The sequence below is a fragment of the Lepidochelys kempii genome, chromosome 3, assembly GCF_965140265.1.
Source record: "Lepidochelys kempii isolate rLepKem1 chromosome 3, rLepKem1.hap2, whole genome shotgun sequence".
NCBI classification, from domain to species: Eukaryota; Metazoa; Chordata; order Testudines; family Cheloniidae; genus Lepidochelys; species Lepidochelys kempii.
Genome location: NC_133258.1, coordinates 121,641,968 through 121,662,494, shown reverse-complemented (window position 1 = coordinate 121,662,494; position 20,527 = coordinate 121,641,968). Strand labels below are relative to the sequence as shown.

The 20,527-nt window shown below is 41.4% G+C and overlaps 1 protein-coding gene across 2 annotated transcripts in view; it reads left to right on the top strand.

The window, feature by feature from the left end:
• Positions 1-14,498, top strand: part of PRKN (parkin RBR E3 ubiquitin protein ligase) — a 1,259,259-nt gene extending 1,244,761 nt beyond the window's left edge. For both annotated transcript variants that reach the window (XM_073337855.1, XM_073337854.1), the window contains 2 exons: positions 5,885-6,002; positions 13,260-14,498. In XM_073337855.1, coding sequence (XP_073193956.1) covers positions 5,885-6,002; positions 13,260-13,369 — 228 coding nt within the window. In that variant the 3' untranslated portion in view covers positions 13,370-14,498. The remainder of the gene's footprint in view (positions 1-5,884; positions 6,003-13,259) is intronic.
• Positions 14,499-20,527: the final 6,029 nt, after the last annotated feature.

Below are 20,527 nucleotides of genomic sequence, written 5' to 3'. Positions count from 1 at the left end.
CCGCAATTTTAGAGAGCATAAAGTATTTGGGCTAAATTTCTGCTGTTTGTAACTCTATGAAAGCGAGATCAAAACAATTTGTTGTATTACTACAACATGAATCATTGTTACCAAGAGAGATAGTGAGTGTCGTCAAGCATTCTACTGAAATGTTTTGTAAAGCATTTCTTGGAAAGGCTAACATTAATGCTTATTGAGCTGCAAGCTAATCTATAACACTTGATTGCCTAGAATTTTTAAAAGCATGTAGATCTTGAAGTCACCAATAGGTGTCATGAAATTCACAGATAGTACTCACCAAGGTGTCCTTCATAGCCACTGAACAACATCTACCTAATCTGTTCTGCTGTTTTAGCTATAGATTCCCAGCTGGTATGTAAGATTGTGGAGACTGGTCTTGGTGTTGGTGACAGTTTGCAGTAATTATATGTCACTGCCAGCCACAAGCAGGTGCTATCTTCCATGCCAAAGAGGGGTGATGTCACTATGAGGATGGAGTAGTAAGAAAGAAATTCTAGGGGAGGCTCACTTTATGGAGAGGAGTAAAACGGAAGGGGATATATATAGAAACATCTTTGCATATAAATGTTAATATTTTAGTATTTTACCATTCTAATGATTGGCAAGGTAACCGATATGAAAGTGTTAATCATAAGAGAGGTCCAGGTCAATTAGTGGTCAATATATTGGCCCTTGATATTGCATATCCAGTGCACAGAGGCATTATGGTCTCTAAGTCTATTTCCACATGTAATAGTGGTGATAAATATATATGTCAAAATACTGCTGAGGATCTGATATCTAGTTCTGGGGAATATGAGGAAGAGAAGACAAAGCTCAGGTGTAGTACTGGACAAGCGGATCAGTGCAAAAGAAGCCATTAGTTCTTTAGGGTAAGGACTGCCATTGATATGTTTATACAGGACCTACCACAATGGGATACAGCCTGGATGTGGCATGTAGGAGCTTGTGTAATATAAATATTATAATATTAAAATATGCAAGAGGGAGCAAGAAGCTGGTTTATTAATAGGAAAGGAAGTGGCACATTTGCTTTTTGCTTAAATCTTCAAATGGGGCATGAATCATCAGGAGGAACATGTATATGTTGTTGGATTCCACACTATTATGACCTCTCATATAGGCTCATTCTCATGCAAGCTTAGATCCTGGCTTGATTTCTATGCTGAAAAACATTGCAAATATCACTTTAGACATGGGCAGTGTGTAATGGAGACTGGGGGAGTCTAAGCTTCCCTGCACCTCTGCTCATGGTGGGGCTCAGAGCTCCTCTGGGCATCCTGGGCAAATACATCTGCATCTGTCTCCAGTGGAGTTAGCCATATAGTACCATACTGCATCTTGGTCTTTCTGGGTCAAATCCTCAGCTGGTGTAACTCAGTGGAACTTTGTTGATTTCAGTGGAGCTATGCTGTTTTACAGCAGCTTTGGATTTTCCCCACAAATTCTTTGTTTCAGAGATCCTGTTCTAATTAAGCATGCCTTCTGGGTGTACTAGGAGAACAGGGATTTGATGCCTGTGCACATGCTCTCTTGATCTCACTCTTTCTCAGTAAAACCTATATGAGTGTCAGGAAGCTGCAGCATGTAATGCCATTTCAAAGACCCATACGGCAAGGAACTTCTTCAGAGCTTTTCTGCTGTGCACTAGTACTGCTGAAGTCAATTTTGAAACTGATAAAAATGGGCATCCATCTGTTGGCAATGGATGGTCCTAGAGAAGGAGGAGGAAGGAAAATCCAGTAATTTTGCAGTATTCTTTATGATTTTTCTCTCTTTTGGCTCAGCGTGGTCACACAAACTGAAATTAAAAGACCAGAGTATGTGATAATGGACAAATCAAATGTATGTAAGAATGCTGTTGGGATAGAGACAAATAAGTCACAGACTAGCAGAAATGTTAACTCCACTGTGTATTTTATCAGGCTATTTCACAGTATTATGTACTTATATTGTCTTCAGAAGCCCTCAATAGTTTTATAGTACATGAGACTGCAATACCACAGGGAGTTTTAATGATGTAAAACAGAAACAAAAAGCTCACTTCTTTTCCCTCACCTCTACTTCTATCAGTGAACTGCTTCTTTCAGACCTATTTTGCTACCATCTTGACTCCTTTCCCTGCCCCTTCCTGTCCAGTAAATCTCAAAGCAATCAGATCTTCTATTAGGATAATTTTCCTTTTGGCCACAGTGTTCTGCAGTACACTGGCAACTCCTAAGCCATGACTGTAGATGCTCTGTAGGGCTTCCACAGGGTTCGGTAAAAATATGAAACAATTTCTGAAGGTTATTTTGCAGCAACAAAAGTCACTCTTCACATTCCATTGACATTTTGCCTGACTCCCCTGTTTATACATCTAAAGGTTGCATTAGCCCTTTTGGCTACAGCATCACACGGGGAGTTCTCAGGTCCTTTTCCACTCAGTAGTATTCCAGACATCATATTCTATCTGCTTGTTTACATTGTAAAAATGCTTCTTATTCTCTGCTGGGCCACTTAGAAAAGATGGAGTCAGTCCTTGGTATTTTACAGATACCCCGATGCCATAGAAACTGTCTTTATTTTTCTATTGTTCCTCTTGTGGAATAAATTAGATGAAAATATATACAGTATGTATTCTAGGCTGAGGCTGACTCATCCGGATAGATATGATCTCTTTACTGATTCAGGAAGAACAGGGCCACTGTGCGCCATTTCTTCACATTTATTTCCTGTAAGAAGTGGTTTTTAACTTTGCAGTCAGAGAAGGGTAGGGAGGGTGTCTAAAGCTCTAATAGACTGAAATTATTATTCTGTTGCATCTGTTTCATAATAGACTCTTTGCAGTGGAAAAAAACCAGTGTAATCATTCAGTCTTTTAAAAAGTCAGTTTGGTCTGTCTCATTGAATGGTATACATATTCAGACTTGAAAGTTATTAAGCTTTTTAATTACTTGTAAACTGATCCTCTCCCAAATTCAAATTTGTTTTCAAAATCAAGATCAAACACAAGTGATACAAATCAAGTTAACAATTTGGCATGTGAGATTTTGGCGCAGCGCCTGGTATTATGAGGCCACAACAAAGAAGGCAGATGTGGGAAAAGGACACTTCCAAGCATTGATTCGTATAGTTTTGATTAGCTCAGTTTAGGTAAAACATTGCCATTCAAGTTTTGCTGGATTGAATCCAAAAATTACACGCGTTTCTCTCTTACAGATATTAGTCTACACACACAATAATAGTACTTACTTATGCTGTGTTTTTCATCTTTAATTGTCTCTACAGTCAGTAGGTAATTAACTCTCACTATACCCTGTGAAGTTATTGTCACTCTCATTTTGCAGGTCAGCAAATGGATGCAGAGAGGTTATGTGACTTTCCTTTATGTACTAAGGGAGTCAGTATGAGAGTTAGATTAGGACTCAGGTGTTCCTAGTTCTGTGCTCAAACAAATGGTCCTTTCCGCTCACAGAGGCAGTTCAGACTGCTGTCCTAGGTCATTCTACTTTAAAGAGTAGGCAGATGCAGGACTAATAACATTTTCGTCACTATTTACAATCATTGCTTGTTTGTTTCTGAGAAGCTGCTAATGTACAGTTGTATAGCAGTCATTTTAGAAGTGCGTTTTAGCTGACTCCTTCCTGTAAGATGTTGCTTAGGGCACAAACAAAGCTCCGCCATTCCTGTCTATTCTGCATTGTTCTTTGCACATCCTCTGTGCATCTGTGCTGGGAACCAGCAACCCCCTTTTGAATTACTGAGCATTCTGAAAGTCCATGGAGTCTGAGAGGTAGCAAATCACCATTCAACAGGCAAGGGCTTCCTTGCATATGCTTAATGTTTGATTAACATGGGTGCCAAATATGGTCAAATGGATGCAGGTGTGCTAATACCACAGTCCACAACTATAGCCCGGCATGCTGTACTTGTGGCAGAAGGAAAAAAAGACAACAAATCTCCATGGAGCTGAAAAACATTCTTGGCACATTGGGTGTTGTGCCTCAATCTGTGGATGGATGATTACAGAAATGTTGCATGTTTGGGAGTAAACTGTTCATTAGATAGAGCCACAACAGTTTGGTGGAGTGGGCGCTTTGTGTGACTCTGTTTGACAGCGGGAAACCAAAAACTGCAGAGAACATTTGATCGGCTGTTATTCAGACACTCAGAAGATTTGCTATACGCAGCATTACCAACCAGATGGTTTTCGTTAGTGACCAGGGAGCAAACATGGTTGCAACTTTCAAGTCCTATGTGTGAATAAGCTGCTCAGTGCACATTATAAATACCGTGCTTGAGCACACTACCAAACCGGGAAACCAGAAAGAAGAAGCAATAACCCAACTTATCCAGGCAAGCTGATGTCTCATTACTTACATCGGGAGATTTGGACTTCAAAGCAGACTGCAGAAGTCTCTGGAAAGAAATGTAGAAACATAATGAAACAGCAAACTACTCACGTTTAAAACAATCGAGGAGCAGTGAGACAGAGTATATGAAATTTTGACAGAAAAGGAGGATACGCAGTTCATTGATAGCTTTGATCACAACACCTTGAGCATCTTAACAGACTTAGCATCAGATGCACTAGAGCAATCATCGTCGTCCACTCGCCACGAAAGGATGAAAAAGCTTTTCCATCCTTCTACCACTGATGAAGATAGTCTAAGCCAGCTCAAATCCAAAGCCTTGCAATGTCTCATGAAAAAGTTTGAAATCAAGCCTATGCACAGAGTAGCAGTTTTCCTGCACCCACGAATGTAGGGGATGAAAGTTTTCACTGGAGAGGAGAGACAGGAAGTTGATCAAGAGACCAAAAAGCTTGTCTCTTTGCAATCTTGTCTCAAACAATCTTATGCTGGTTTCGTCAGATACACAGACACCATCACCAGCGGAGACAAAATGGCCATATACAGAGTTTGAGAATTTGGATAGCGAGTGTGGAATTGACAATGACGACGAGTCTAACCATATCACCCTGAAGCTGACAAAGAATGAAGATATGCAACTGCTGAAGTAGTGGAGACAACACAAGTACAACATTCCCCTGCTCCGTCGAGTTGCACTGTTTGTGCATTCCATCCCCGCATCCAGTGCACCTTCCGAGAGAGCCTTCTCAGTCTCTAGTTACACAATTGATGAGAATCATACTTCATTAAATCATGTACAGTTTCTGGCTTACATGTTTTTACACAGTAATATTTCAAAGGAAATCAGCAATCTATTTTCCAAACCTTGAACTATAGAAATGTAATGACAATATCATCCCTTTTGTCCTTATATTATCATTTAAGGTCAAAAATTGCTAAGGCATTCTCAAGTATGGCACCTGTGTAGATTAGGTAATTTTATATCAATCAGAAATAGGACAAACACGGGAGTCACTTTTAATGCATGCTCCATGGTGACTCTTGCTATCAACATTGCACTATTTGAGGGGATGTTTTCTTTCTTTGTTATTCATCGGTTCCTTATTTCCTCTCCAGTATTCTTGTACCTGTTCTCTAATCTTTATTAGCATAGCTTGTGCACGTAACCAGAAATATAATGTATTTGAATAAAATCCAGAACTCAAAAACAAAGGAACATGCTTCATGTTGCAAAGCAGAGGCAAATAGTTTCCTGCATAGGGACTGAGCTCTCTCCATCCTCCAACTGTACTGTACATGACTCAGCAGTTTTCCATCATCCTAATATTTTTCTCTGTCATACCAAAATGGGTTAAATTACGAGGCAGCAGGGGCAGAATTCCAGTTTTATTGAACTTTTAGACCCTTCTGTCTGTATCACTCTAGTAAATAGCCACAACCATGCTTCAGATCTTGATTCCCTGAGGAACTTGGCTATATTGTACTCACAGTTGCTTCTCTCTTTGCAGGGATATAAGATTGATGCGCATTCAGCCATGCAAGCACGGTGGGAGGAGGCATCCAGGGAAACAATCAAGAAAACAACCAAACCATGTCCTAGTTGCCATGTACCAATAGAAAAAAATGGTGAGTTTATTGGAGAGTAACTAACACTTGCAGTAACCTCCCTTTTTAAAATTAATTTTACAGTCCAAATATTAATGTATATATAGCTATGTGTATGATTGTGCTTACCTAGAGAGAGAGAGGCACAAAGGGAGCCTAGTCTTCCCTATAATACAGTTTCTGAATCACTTAGAATAGCACCTTCCACTGTACACAAGACCAGGATGTAACATAAAGAATTAATGTGAATTACTCCAGAGTTACTATTCTTGCTCATAATGTTTGTGTTACAAACTATACTGAGGTATTTACCACAACTTAACTGAATGATGACATAGTGTTATGAGCTGGGATAAACCTCGTTGTAGGTTAATACAAAACCTCATTGAAATTGATGTGTGAATACACCTTTCACTTACAAAAATAATTGTGAGATAGTTAAGGAAGGGAACCAGCCATTGAGCTTTTTGTGACAAAGCTCTGTCCTTGCCTCCATGGGTCTCCCGTTTTCTGGTGGATTTCGCTAGCCTCAGAGGCTCACTGTGACCCTCCACGTAACCCTTCTCTCTCTAGAGACAAAGGTCACAGTCTACTGAGCCATTTTCATCATAAGCCAGCAAGGGAGGTGAGGAGAAGTTATCCTTCCTTGCACAGTCTCTGTTGTCTCCCAGTCTCAGTAATTAATCAGGGGGCAAAGGTGGGGGGGGGAGCCCGGGCCCACCCTCTACTCCAGGCTCCAGCCCAGGGACCCTAATAGTATCAGCTATGGTAGCTGACCTTTTAGAAACATGATATGTACAGTTCCCTGGACTACTTCCCCCACAGCAGCCCTCACTTCCTCAAGCTCCATTTCACCCTTACCTCAGGGCCTCATTCCTTGTGCCTGATATGGTTTTGTGTACTGCTCAGCCTCTCCAACAGTGCAACTTCCTCCCACAGCTCCTGACATGCACACCCACCTGACTGACTGGGAGGCTTTTAACTAGTTTCAGCCAGCCCCTGATTGGCTTCAGGTGTCCCAATCAACCTAGCGTTCTCCCTGCCTTCTGGAAAGTTCTTAATTGGCCCCAGGTGTCTTAATTGACTTGGAGCAGCTTCCATTTCACTTAACCTGGTACCAGGGATTTGTTTAGCCTGGAGCTAATATAACTATCTCCCACTACTTTTCCATAATCATCTGGCCTTGCCCCATCACATTTTCCAGCCCCAAAGGGGGAAAAGACTGAAACTTGCACTGGACACCCAGTGAACTCTGAAGTGACTGTGCTACTCCCAGGGCCCTGAGATGTAAGAGAGGCCCTGATCCTGATGGGAACTACCTACAGGGTATTTTTCCTTTCTTTTCCTTCATACCTTCACTTAACATTGTTTGCTGACTGTGGGCTGTTTTGTGGTTTTATCTGGGACCTGGGGGGCAGAAGAAAGGGCCAAGATGCCTCAGCTGGAGGGTTGAGTGTTCCCCACTAGCAAGACACCCCCCTGCAGCACCTGCTGGGGGATAATTGGACCCACATGCATGTGCTCCCCACATAGCTCCTACAGCAAGGCCTGATAAAGTCCACCCAGGAGTTTTGGATTGTGTGGCTGCGAGCATTTTTGCTGAGTATTGCGGGGGGGTTGTTTGTTTTGGGCAGGAGGGAGGAAGGCAGGCAGAACCCAGAAATAGAAAATAGACAAGAACAGAGAAGGCAGGAGGCAAAGGTAAACAGGAAGAAAGCCAAACAATGACCAGTAAGCACAGTGTGACCCTGGAAAAAGCTAAAGTGAGAACTTTGAGTCTAGTGTTGGCTGCAGAGGCTTGAGGTTGTAGGCTAAGAAACTGCTTTTTTGGTTCTTGGTGACCTCTGCACTCAGACACGCATTACTTTTAAATAAACAAGATTGCATCAAAGAAAGTACCAGACTCCATCAATTTCTGCTTCCAGCAGGAACATCTCCAGAACACTGAACTTTGCTGAGCGGCTTGGCTCAAAAAAGAAGCAACAATATGAAAATTACTACTGCTGCTGCTAATTGATTACACCAGTTATTCACACAGGGCTTTACAGTCACAGAGTAAGACATGCTGCCGACCCCAAGAAGCTAACGCTTCAGATAGAAAAAGGAGTGGAGAGATTATTAGAAAGGAAGTAGGAAGAAGGGGATTTGAAGAAGGAATACATAGGACACTTGTCAGATGGAAAGTGGGAGACTTATCCAAGCACAAAGAGCATCAGGAATGAAAGCACAAAATCAAGAGTGAGAAAGGGGGATAGGACTTGGAGTGTTGTTAGCAAGTGGGCCTGTAGGAGGAAGAGGACAAAGAGGTAGAAGAGGATTTAATTACTGAGAACCTTAAAAATTAGTCTTAAAAATACAGCTCTTGAATAGGTGTAGAAAAGATAGAAATCATCACCATAAAGCCACTGGCCACACTGGGAGCAGTGCTGAGGTCATGACCTTCTCATCGCCACTGTGTGCAACAGAATCTCAGTTTTAATCTACAGAAAACTACCTGTTCTTTTCTCTGCTAGATGCACAAAGAACATATTTGTATTACTCCCACGAATGGTCATGGACATTGCTTGCATACACCACTCAGATCAAGAAGAGAATAGATCCTCCTATTTTTTTTCTGTGCACTACTGTAAAGAGAATTGTTCCACAAACTGGCTATGAACAGGACAAGACTTTCCCTTGTTTGTAACCCAACCCAGGTCAAGGACAAGGGATGTGTCAGAATGCAAAATCCCCAAGCAATAGTAGCAAGTTAGGAATTCTTAGATGTAGTGGAACTGAAGTATAAAAAGGTGCTGTGCTTGCTTCATCCTCTGATAATGGGTACAGTACATTCCAGCTTCTGTGCTGGTATTTGCTGACTGCTTGCAACCCATTGTTCCCAGTGTCATGTGACCCATAATCTACAGATTTATATTTTGGTCAAGTTTTTCTTGGTACAAAATCAAAAGGCTGCTAATGCATCCTTTAACAGTACCGCCTTATTTAACACATTCTGTTTTATCCCGTATCAATGTAAGGAATCATTGATGTTAAAATATAAAGTGAGATCCCAGCAGAGCTCTGCACTTTATTTTGTTCCGCTTCAAATTACTTTGCTGGAAAATGTAACCATTTTGGCAAGAAGAAATTTCTTACATTTCTCTACACTATATGAATGAGAAATATCCAAACTACCACCTACAAATTGGATGTTTCCCTACTGGCTCGTGAAAGCCAGAAAACAACAGTGTCCACTGCTAACAGAAATGATCAGTGCCTCACTATCAGTCTTCCTACAAAATGGAATAATCTGTCTAATTCTTTGAAAAAAAAATTTTTTTTTAATCTGATACCTCCTCAGCAGGACTGGCTGCTGTGATCACATCATCCCTCTGCTCAAATCCCTCCACTTGTTCCAGCCCCACTTCCATTGTCAGTTGAAGGCCTTGATTTTTATCTGCAGAGCCATCAACAGGTCAAGTTCCAGCTCCATCAGTTCAATCCACAACCTGTCAAAACAGATGCAGTCCTATGGGACAATGGGACAGGATCAAATGCTTATGAGCTGGGAAATAAAACTGTAACCAGGATCCCAGGGGAGCCAGCTGAGGTCACTCAATTAGGGTGAACTGCAAAGCATGGGTCAAGCAATCCCGCAAACTAGTGGATATTCCAATACTTAGATTTACCAAGCCAGCACAAAACAGCTTCTGTTATACCTCACTGGTTACTCAGAAGTCAACAACATAGTTCCCTTAAAGTAACCCAGCCTCAGGCCTACACCTAGTCACCCAAATGAGATATGATGAGGATTAATGAAAATCTTATTCATCATATAAAAGAAAAGGTTCTACCAATCCCAAAGGATTGGACACATTACCTTCCTGGTTAATGAATATTCCAGATCTTACCCAAATACACGCTTACAGCCAATTCTTATTAACGAAACTAAAATTTATTAAAAAAGAAAAGAGAGAGTATGGTTAAAAGATCAATATACATACAGACATGAGTTCAATTCTTGAGGTTCAGATTCATAGCAGAGATGGTGAGCTTTGTAGTTGCAAAGAGTTCTTTTAGAATTTAGTCCATAGGTTATAGTCCAATGTCCAATATCATATTCAGGGTATTCCACCTTAACTGGGATCTCAATCTTGCAACTCAAACTTCCCCAGATGAGGTTTAAGCATATCTGAGATGACAGGATCAGGATCCAAGGGGTCTTTTGTACAGTTTTCTAGCAGCCATACAGTCCTGGGTAAACAACAGGCTTTTGATGTAACCTTCTGTTTCCTAAGCACCACCGGTAACTAATTACACAAATTAACATAGGGCAATTTATCCATTAGGCAGTCTATCACAAAGAGGCATATAGACAATGACATTATTTCACCCAAGATTCATCTAAATGTTAATACTCCCTTTTGATCTGTGAATTAATAGTTATAGTGGCAGACAGGAACTGTCTGTTTATATGGCTAACGTTTATGAGTACACACAGACAATTAGTATCACTTCTAATTTCTAACAATATAGGTTTGCATTTCAAAGTTCTAGCCAATCTAACATTGAATGACCCTAATTACCATTTGCATACCTTTTTAACATGAATTTAAAGGTTGGCTTTGGGTCATTCAGCCTGCAAGCTGTTTAACCCTTTCTGGCCATGTATTATATAACAGTGGTAGCAATAATGATTTGCATAGTTATATTTTAATTAGACAAAGTCACAAAAGCATTTTGAGTCAAAGGGGTTCTGCAATGGAATGAGCTTCCAGAGGAGATTAGTCTAATGTGGGGCCAGATCATCTTCAAGGTGTGCTGTAAGACTCTCCTATTTAATAAAGCTTTCCCACCATAACTGGGATGATTTATAGCATTATATATATAAAACACTCATCGAGGATAGACACACACCGCAAGCAGCGACTCCTGGAGCTCAGACTGAGGAAGAGCAGAAGACTCCCTGGAGTCCATTAGGAACCTTATTATACAGGTCTAAAATACTGCATCTCAAAAGTGCTTAGGTACTACAGTGATGTCCATGATAAGAAACCCTAATATAAATAGAATACCATTAGACACTGAAAAAAAAAAAATCAAAATAGTGTATGTTCTTCTAGGCACTGTCAACTCTCACTTGTCTACACTTTCAGCTGTCTTCTTTCTTTCCGCAGCAGTGATTTCAGATTGTCAGTTTATTTAAATCAAGCCATGAGTCTTTAGTCTGCCCTTTAAATTTTGTCCATTATCTCTGTTCAGTGTTTATCCCTCCCCATAGTACTTACACACACAACCTTAGACAGCAGTGTGTTGAAATCAGGAAACCGCCACACGCAGGATATACAAACCCGGCAAGTGTAAATCTCAGTGTTAGAGCTGGTCAGTAAAAGTTTGATGGAACAGCTTTCCTTTAAAAAATGCAGTTTGGTTGAAATCAAAAACACTTTGAGAAATCCTATCAATTTCTCTGCAATTTCTTTTCTGGGGGAAAAGAATCCAAGCTACCACTTACAAATTAAATCCATGTTGACATTGTCAGAACAAAAGGTTTTGATTTTCTTTTATTTTCTTTTTGACTTTTCATTTCAGATTTTATTATTTGTTTGTTTATTATAAAATAAGAAAGTCAAAAATGAATTGTTTTGATTTTATTTGAACAAAATGTTTCGATCAGTCCAAAATTAATGTTTTTCTGGAATTTTCTTTTGCAGAGAATTTCACAATGTTTGGGTTTCATTTTGAATCTGCATGAAACAAGATTTAGAATCTTGAAATCTTCCACATAATAAAATGTTCATTCTTTGCACAACTCTACTCACAGGTGATCGTGAACGTGGTTATCCTGTAGAACTATAGGTTGTCCTGAAAGAATAATACTAGTAAATTTTTTGCTGTTAAATATAAACAAGGGTAGAAATATCCAGTTCTCTGTAGACATCCTAAATACCCAATTTAGGTCCTAAAATGTGTCACATCAGTAAGGGTAATTTACCTTATCTACACAATAGGCATCTAAATACCAAATTTTGGCTTTTCTGTGTTTACAAGAGATTATATTAGTCATCTGGAGTTTAATCTATGTACAAATCCAGAGATCATGATATATTGTCAGGACTTTCATTTTCAGCATTTGTTTATATTGTACATTTAGGCTTGAGTTAGACAGGAGATTTCATTTTATAGTTGACATAGTTACCATTTGACGTGCATTGCTCTAATGACCATTGGCTACTCTTAATGTATAGCCATTTTTTAAAAAAAAGTGATTGAAGGCAGGGGCATGGAGATTAAGTTATTCAAAGTACAGGGAAATGCAAAACACTTAACAAAAAAAATAGGAAACATACCAATGTGATTAAAAGAATCCTCCAGATGTAAAGAAGGCCATCCAACTTTAACTGCTAGTGCCATTTTGAGATAAATATCAATCCATCACTAAAATCTGTATATCTGGATGTATTCTGTTTGCAATTTCACAGCTGTTAAATCCAAACTCCAGTTAAGAACTGAATTTTGATGCACTCTTATCAGCTCTTCATCTAGTTGTGAGCTATTTCTAAGGACCAGATACAGTATCACTTAGTCCTTATGTGATTAGTTGAGGAGGGTACAAGAATCCTTCTCAATACCTTGCACAGTCTCTTTAATGACAGGTTTCAGAGTAACAGCCGTGTTAGTCTGTATTTGCAAAAAGAAAAGGAGTACTTGTGGCACCTTAGAGACTAACCAATTTATTTGAGCATGAGCTTTCGTGAGCTACAGCTCACTTCATCGGATGCATACCGTGGAAACTGCAGCAGACTTTATATACACACAGAGATCATAAAACAATACCTCCTGATCTCTGTGTGTATATAAAGTCTGCTGCAGTTTCCACGGTATGCATCCGATGAAGTGAGCTGTAGCTCATGAAAGCTCATGCTCAAATAAATTGGTTAGTCTCTAAGGTGCCACAAGTACTCCTTTTCTTTTTACAGTCTCTTTAAGGGTCAGGCAGAGCTGCAGTCCTTACTCCTCCAACCTGTGGAGTATGCTCCTCCAACCTGTGGAGTATGACCAGCTAGCAGCGAGGAGCAAGCCACGTCCCGTAAAGGGATACAGTGACAGGTATTGGAGAGCTCCAGGAAGGGATTCAGCAGTTCTGCACCACCCCTTACTCTATAGATGAGCTTAATGGGCATAATCTAGTACTTAGAAATGAATTTCAATGACCACTGGTTAACCGGCTTATACACATTCTCCTTACATTGTTTGCTAAGGCCCAAAGACAATTCTGTCTTCTTTGCTTTTTTGCAGGTGGATGCATGCACATGAAATGTCCTCGAGCTCAGTGCAGATTTGAGTGGTGCTGGAACTGTGGTTTAGAGTGGAACAGGACCTGCATGGGAGACCACTGGTTTGACTAATAGTTCAGTAGTGCTAAGAACAGCCAACCACTTGATTGTTGTCTGGGTCAAATCCTGAACTCTTTGCTTAAGCTTAACTCCCATTGGCTTCTGGATCAAGGAGTTCAGAATCAGGCCTACTATTTGTTTGTTTATTTCCTTGTATATCAGAGCATACCAAAAATTGAGTTCAGGTAATCTTAAGAGTGTTAAACCCACAAAGGCAGGAGAAATTCAGATGGCCAGACTCACTAGTGCTGGCACAGGAGGGGTAAATTATATCTCCCTGCACCAGGGCATCCTACTGGTATATAAGGCAGGCAACGTCACCACCAGCAACTCTCCTTGGGTTTCAGTTCTTTTAGTTATGATCAGGGCTCCATAAATCTCTCTGGCAAAAGCAGCAATGTGGGTATGCACTGAATCAGAGCTGCCCTTTCTCAGTTAGCACAATCAAATTTGGGGGAAATTGTGGCTCTTTACACCTCCCCTAGTGGAAGGGAGGCTGTAGCAATTTTCTGCCTTTGCAGTCTTCTTCCCTGACAGATTATCAGCTAGGGCCCTGACTCTGACCCAGAATCTTAGTAAAAACTGCAGACTGAGACATCCTAGTTGTGCCTGTATATTTGAAACATATGTTATGAAATATCACTCAATATATTCCTTACAGATTCATATCATATGCAGCTATTACAGGATTAGTGAAAGATGCAGTTTCAGCCTTAACGCTGAATGTTTTTGCTGTGGTGGCTGCAAATCGGAGTAACGCTGTTATATGAGTGAGATTCCTGAGATTTTGTTTCTTTTGTTTTGCCTACCGCAATATTTTTGGCGTGATATTGGGGCAGCTTCTTGGGGCTTATTATCATGATGGTGGTTCTCTGGAGATTTATTAGGATTTGGGTGTAATTATGAAAAAGTGTTCCCTGCATAAACTATCAAGGCACCTGCATTCATTTTGGTGAGTGCATGTTAATAGGAGTGCACCAGGTATTTGCCACACCTCAAAATCTGAACATCCTTGTTAGCTCACCTGCTTTAAACTGTTTTGATTTGTTTTTATTAAACACCAAAAGGCCGGTCACAGACTATGTAAAGATTTGCACAACTCACTTAAATTACAGAAGAAGAATAAAGCAGTTGAAATGAGTGGACTTTTGTGCTTCTTATTGTACTTTCTGCACTTGAATATAATATAAATGAGTAAAAAGATTTTGGACCTGATCCTTAGCTGGTATAGATTGTTGATTTATACTTGTTGAGAATCTGGCACTTTGATTAAGAATTTTGTTATTAGAAGAAAATAAATTCCAGGGCTAAGAACTTCATGTTCCAAGTCTGAATCAAGGGATTTTTTGTTTTTGTTTGTTTGCTTGCTTTATGGCTGGATTGTAGGCATCTGAAAAGAAGTGTTACTGTTATCAATCCATGTAGATCCAGGGAGCATGGGTTTCCTACTTGATCATCACTTGGAGGAAACACATGAGAGCATTCAATCATCTCTGGGGGTCATTACATAAAAAGTATGTGGGGCTGATAAAACTGAGTAAATGTAGAGAATAGAAAGAACGAAAAGGCACAGAGGAGCAGAAAATGTGAGGAAAGGAAAGAGAAGAGAACGTTTAAGATAAGAGAGCAAAAGGTTAATTGTTTAAGATCCATTGTCCCCCAGGGCTCTGGAGAACCAAAATGTACATGAAACTGGCTGCACTGAAGTTTGGATTGCAGTAGTGTAATGCAGCCTAGCACGTTCAAATTGTATCATCTTAATGGGGTATTTTATTATTAAGATCTCTATACCTTGATTTGATTGCATGCACTAGGGTATATTTTATAATTGACATGACCTGTTGTTAACTGGCTAGCGATAATCACACTGCATCCAGGAATAGTACGTAATTCTTATTTTTATGCAGTGTGACTTGGGAAGTCTTCTCTACAGTGCTTAATTTGTGCCAGGTTTGGCAGTTCATAGCCCTGGCACCTCTGGCATCCAGCCTGATGCGTCAGGTTATGAAAGTTTTAAAAAAAAAGGTTGCTTGAGCCCGAGCACCTCTTTCAGTGCAAATTCAGCCCTGCGTCGCTCTCTTTCATACCAACAAAGATTTGGATTAAGCTGAGGCCCATCTCTTTGTCCCACATATGCTTAACATATTTCTTACAGAGGAAAGACAGCATGGCTGTAAAGTGAGTTTCACCAGGATAGCACTATCCCTCGAGGGTTAATGACTCAGTTATAATGCATAGAAATATGTAATTTATGGGCCTGATCCAAACTCCTATTGCAGTCAGTGGGCTTCGGAGCAGCCTCTATAGTTATTTTGGGGGGTCCAGCAGAGGAAGTTTCTGAGTAATAAGATTAGAAATATCTCTTCTAGAAACAGACTTGTCAGAGGTTTGGGATTATGACATGTGTCCAAGATATAATCAGGGGAGGAAGGAGGATTAAAGAAAGGGGTACACGATTTGCTCTGCATCGTTTGTTTTCAGGGCCTGACTGTAACTGTTCCCCACACGTAACTCTCATTGAAATCAATAAGCCTTATGCACACATCACAACTGCAGAATTAGGCTCTAGGGACCAAATTCTGCTTGCCTTCCTCACTTGGAGGTTTTTAAGAACAAGTTAGACAAACACCTGTCAGAGATGGGATAGGTCAGGGGTGGCCAACCTGTGGCTCCGGAGCTGCATGCAGCTCTTCAGAGGTTAATATGCGGCTCCTTGCATAGGCACTGACTCCGAGGCTGGAGCTACAGATGCCAACTTTCCAATGTGCTGTGGGGTGCTCACTGCTCAACCCCCTGCTCTGCCCCAGATCCTGCCACTACTCCACCCCTTCCCCCAAGGCCACTGCCCCTTCTCCTGAGCCTGTCATGCCCTCGCTCCTCCCCACCAGAGCCTCCTGCGCACTGCAAAACAGCTGACTGTGGTCGGCAGGAGGCATGGGGAGGGAGGGAAAGGTACTGATTGGTGGGGCTGCTGGTGGGCGGGAGGCGCTGAGGGCTGCGGGGGGGGAGGGTAGCAGATGGGGGCTGCTGACGTATTACTGTGGCTCTTTGGCAACGTTCACTGGTAAATTCTGGCTCCTTCTCAGGTTCAGGTTGGCCACCCATGGTACAGGTGTACTTAATCCTGGCTCAGTGCAGGGGACTGGACTAGATGACCTCTTAAGTTCCTTTCCAGTCCTACATTACTGTGATTCTAGGTTCCCGAAACTACTGTTTCCTTGGCCTTGGGTGGGGTCTGGAACTGAGATGTTTCTGAGGAGGGTTGATTCGGGCAGTGTCTCTGTCCTGATAAGTGTCTTGTCTCTCTTGGTCTCTGCCCTGGCATTTTCCATGAAGTCCTTACAGGCAATATACGGGGTCTCATAGGTGCCGGCTTCCTCATTTCCCTGCGGGTGCTCAACCTCCATCCTGCCCCAGGTCCCACCCCCACTCCACCCATTTCCCCAAGGCCCCACTTCCACCCAGCCTCTTCCTGCTTCACCCCTGCCCCACCTCTTCCCACCCCATTCCGCCCCTTCCCCCAAGCATGCCCCTCCCACCCCCGCACCTCCTGCACGCTGCTGAACAGCTGATTTGCAGCAGGCAGGAGGCGCTAGGAGGAAGTGGAGGAGCTGACTGGGGCCAGCTGGTGGGTGGGAGGCACTGCGGGGGAAGAGGAGCTGGTCCACGGGACTGCCGGTGGATGCTGAGCACCCACTATTTTTTTCCATGGGTGCTCCAGCCAGGGCCAGATTAACCTTTTGTGGGCCCGGCCCCAAACATATTTGTGGGCCCCCCCATAGGGGCAATTAAGCATGGCACGGGGCGGGGGGGAGTCAGTCCCCAGAGCAAGGGGCCAGCCAGCCAGTTGCCAGGCGCACAATGGCCCACCCAGCCCTGTGCTGCCAGCATGCCTCTTCCCCTCGGGGGTGGGCCACACAGCCCCCCTGCCCAACACTAGAATACGCTCCCCCTGATTCCCTCTGGCCAGAGCCCCCCCGAGACCCAGTGGCTGGCAGGGGCTCAGGGCACAGTGCAAGCAGAGCAGGCCGGACCCGTTCTGAGCATGGGCCCGGCTCCATGGCACCATTGGTGCCATTGTAAACCCGGCACTGGCTCCAGCCCTGGAGTTAGTGCTTATGCATGGTCTTGTATTAGCAGCAGGCCCAGGATTTTCCTAAGGATAGGAGCTCTGGCTGGCAGGGCCTGCTCTAGGCAACAGCTCAGGAAGCCGGTGCCTGGGGTGGCAAATCAGAAGGGGCGGCACTTTGGCCGTTCTTGGGGTGACACCGCTCCCTCGGCAGCCCGGCGGTTTATTTTTTCTTCTTCGGTGGCACTTTGGTGGCGGCTATTTTATTTTTTCTTCTTTGGCTTCCACTTTTTTTTTTTTTTTTGGCACTTCGCTGCTTGGGGCGGAAAAAAAGGTAGAGCCGGCCCTGCTGGCTGGGCACACTCTTCCCCCTTGAAACTCCCTCTCTAACTCTTTTCTTCAGCCTTCTACTCCCCATACTCTGGCGGGGGGGAGTATCTGTTTTCTGATATATTCAAAAGGTCTGTGGTGACCTTTCCTGGCCTCTATTTTGTATTTTGCAAAGAAATGCCTTTTTTGTTGCTCTGGCAATTGGGATCAAAACCGTTACTTCAATCAGAAGGCTTTCAGGCCATTTTCTCTTCTGGAGTCCCAGTCGCAAGTGGGACAGGATTTGTCTGAGCCTCCTTGACTCTGTGGTGCCTTCTCTCTACACTTGTTATATGAACCATCTTGATCGTCAGGAATGAAATAGCAAACACCAGGTAGGTTACCCAGAAAATCACATCTTTCAATATACAGACTTTTGCTAAAACAGACTATTCTTTTCATTATTGTTTCCTGAAGTGTGGGCTGTACCCTCAGTAAGGGGGAAGGGAGTCTGGACAGATCTCTTAGTTGTTCTCCAGAGCGTCAGTTTTTATTTTATTTTTTTAAAAGTAAGTTTCTATCTGTTATGGTTGCAAAGAAAATCTTCAAAACAAGAAGTTCATCTGATACAGAGAAGCTGCCTGAATTTGCAGAGAGCCTAGAAAAAGTTCTCCAAGGTGAGAACTTAACCATTCATTTCAGTGAATGCTAACTCAGATCCCAGGAGGGATACTTTAAAGGTGAGCACTGTTAACTATTTCATTGCTAATTAAAGCATGAGAGGAAGTATCATATTGTAGATCAACCTTAACATTTTCCACAATGGGAAAAGATGCTAAGAATTATCTGAGGGAGGTGGAGAAGCAGAAGTGATTTCATTTCCCTGAAAGGGGGGATTCAACTTTCAGAAGTTTGGGAACCCTGTTGTAAAAGGATACTGTTAATCCTTGTTTTCCTGACCTGCTGTGAGACCCTCCACTCTCTGCACCTCACTTTTCCCATCTGTAAGACAGAGATAATTATATTACCCACCCTTTGTAAAGTGCTTTTTAAATCCACAATAAAAATCTATATATATATAAATGCCAAATATTGGGGGGTGTTAAATTCATTTTCAATATTATTCTAACTCACTAACCTTCTCACCTTTCCAATATTTTCAATTATTTGGAAATCGACTTAAGTGTTTGGGCAAAATTATTTAGATGTTATGTGCCTTTTTTGGGGGGGGGAGGGGGGGACATTAAAAGTACAATTTATTACAAATATTATTTTCAGTGAACAGATGTTCCATCTGGATTAACACTGCAATCACTCATCTTATTTTTAGACTAAGTACTCTTTAAACCTGACAGTGCTATTCTGAAACTTGAACATCATTGAAAGGAAGTAGAGTGGAGAATTGTCTGTCAGATTTTTTTTTTAATTTGCTCATAATAACAAAGTGATTTTTAACAACTATCCATCTATTTCAGACTTTGTAACCCATACATTACTTTAAGAGGTACTGTGGGAAATTATAATTATATAATCCTATATGAACATATAGTATATACCCTACAACTCCACTGAGCTGATGGTATAAGTACACCAGACCTGATCCTGATCTCATTAATGTTGGTATAACTAGATGGGCTTCAGTGGCATTACTCTGGATTTATACCCATGTAAATAAGGTCATTAGAATCAGGCCTAGTATATTACTTCCTTGTCTCCAGAAATTACCATAATAATGAATGGAGAAACTATCCTTTCTATGCCTGTTGGTAATGGCAAAAAGCCAGATTCAAATAAAGAGAAACCAGTAAGAGTTTTTCCATTGTTTAAATGGGCTTTGGATCAGTCTAATAGAGCTTCTCAATTCTAAAATAATGTTTCAGATCCAGCCAAGGGATCCAATCCAAAACCCACTGAAGTCCATGAAAAGACTCGGTGGCTTCCACACTGTCAGGACAGAATTTAGGACACTGGCAGGTTAGTCTTGGCAATCATGCACTGCTACTTCCTATGTACATTTTGTCTCCAGAGCTGTCTCTTCTATCCTCTTCACAAGCACTAAACGCTCATAAAAATGTAATTAAAAAAATTAATCTGGTTGGAAGTATCACAAACTGTCCCCAATATAGTGTGTGTCTAAAAGACAGCTGAGTATCATACTGACATAAACGAAGGGAAGAACTGTATGTTCTCTATTTTTTTAACGACTAGTTCGTTTGTTTTAAATTGAATTCTTTATTTCAAATCTTCATCTTTCAAATTAAAACAACAGAGACTTGCTCTTGTAGTGCAGTGTGGATGCAATTTAGTTTGTGTTAAATGGATTAGGTACAGGATGGATAATGAAACATTCAATAATTATCCCTATACTCATTCAACCCTACAACAACAAAGAAAATCTCTAATACTTAATTCCAGTTAATTAGCAATTAAATCTGAACACTTGGTAGATTAAGAATCCAAAAGCTAGTCTCCTTAAGGACAAAGCATATCTCATACCTGAGCATAAAAAATATTTGGGTGCCATGATGTTAACTAAAATTGTTTTTATAATTAAGGTTGCCTATGTCACAAACTGCAAAACAAATAATTCCATTTTGAACTAACTGTAAATCTAATCCAGTATATTGTACTTCAGAACAATACTGCAGTCATAGTGGAAATACTTATTCAATGAAACCAAGGGAATACAGTGGAGTTATTCACTTTCACCTGATAGAAAAGAAAAATCACAGTTTCTCCAGACAGAAGACTTAAGATTCCTTGCATATGTGCAAAGCCATATGAGAGCAATG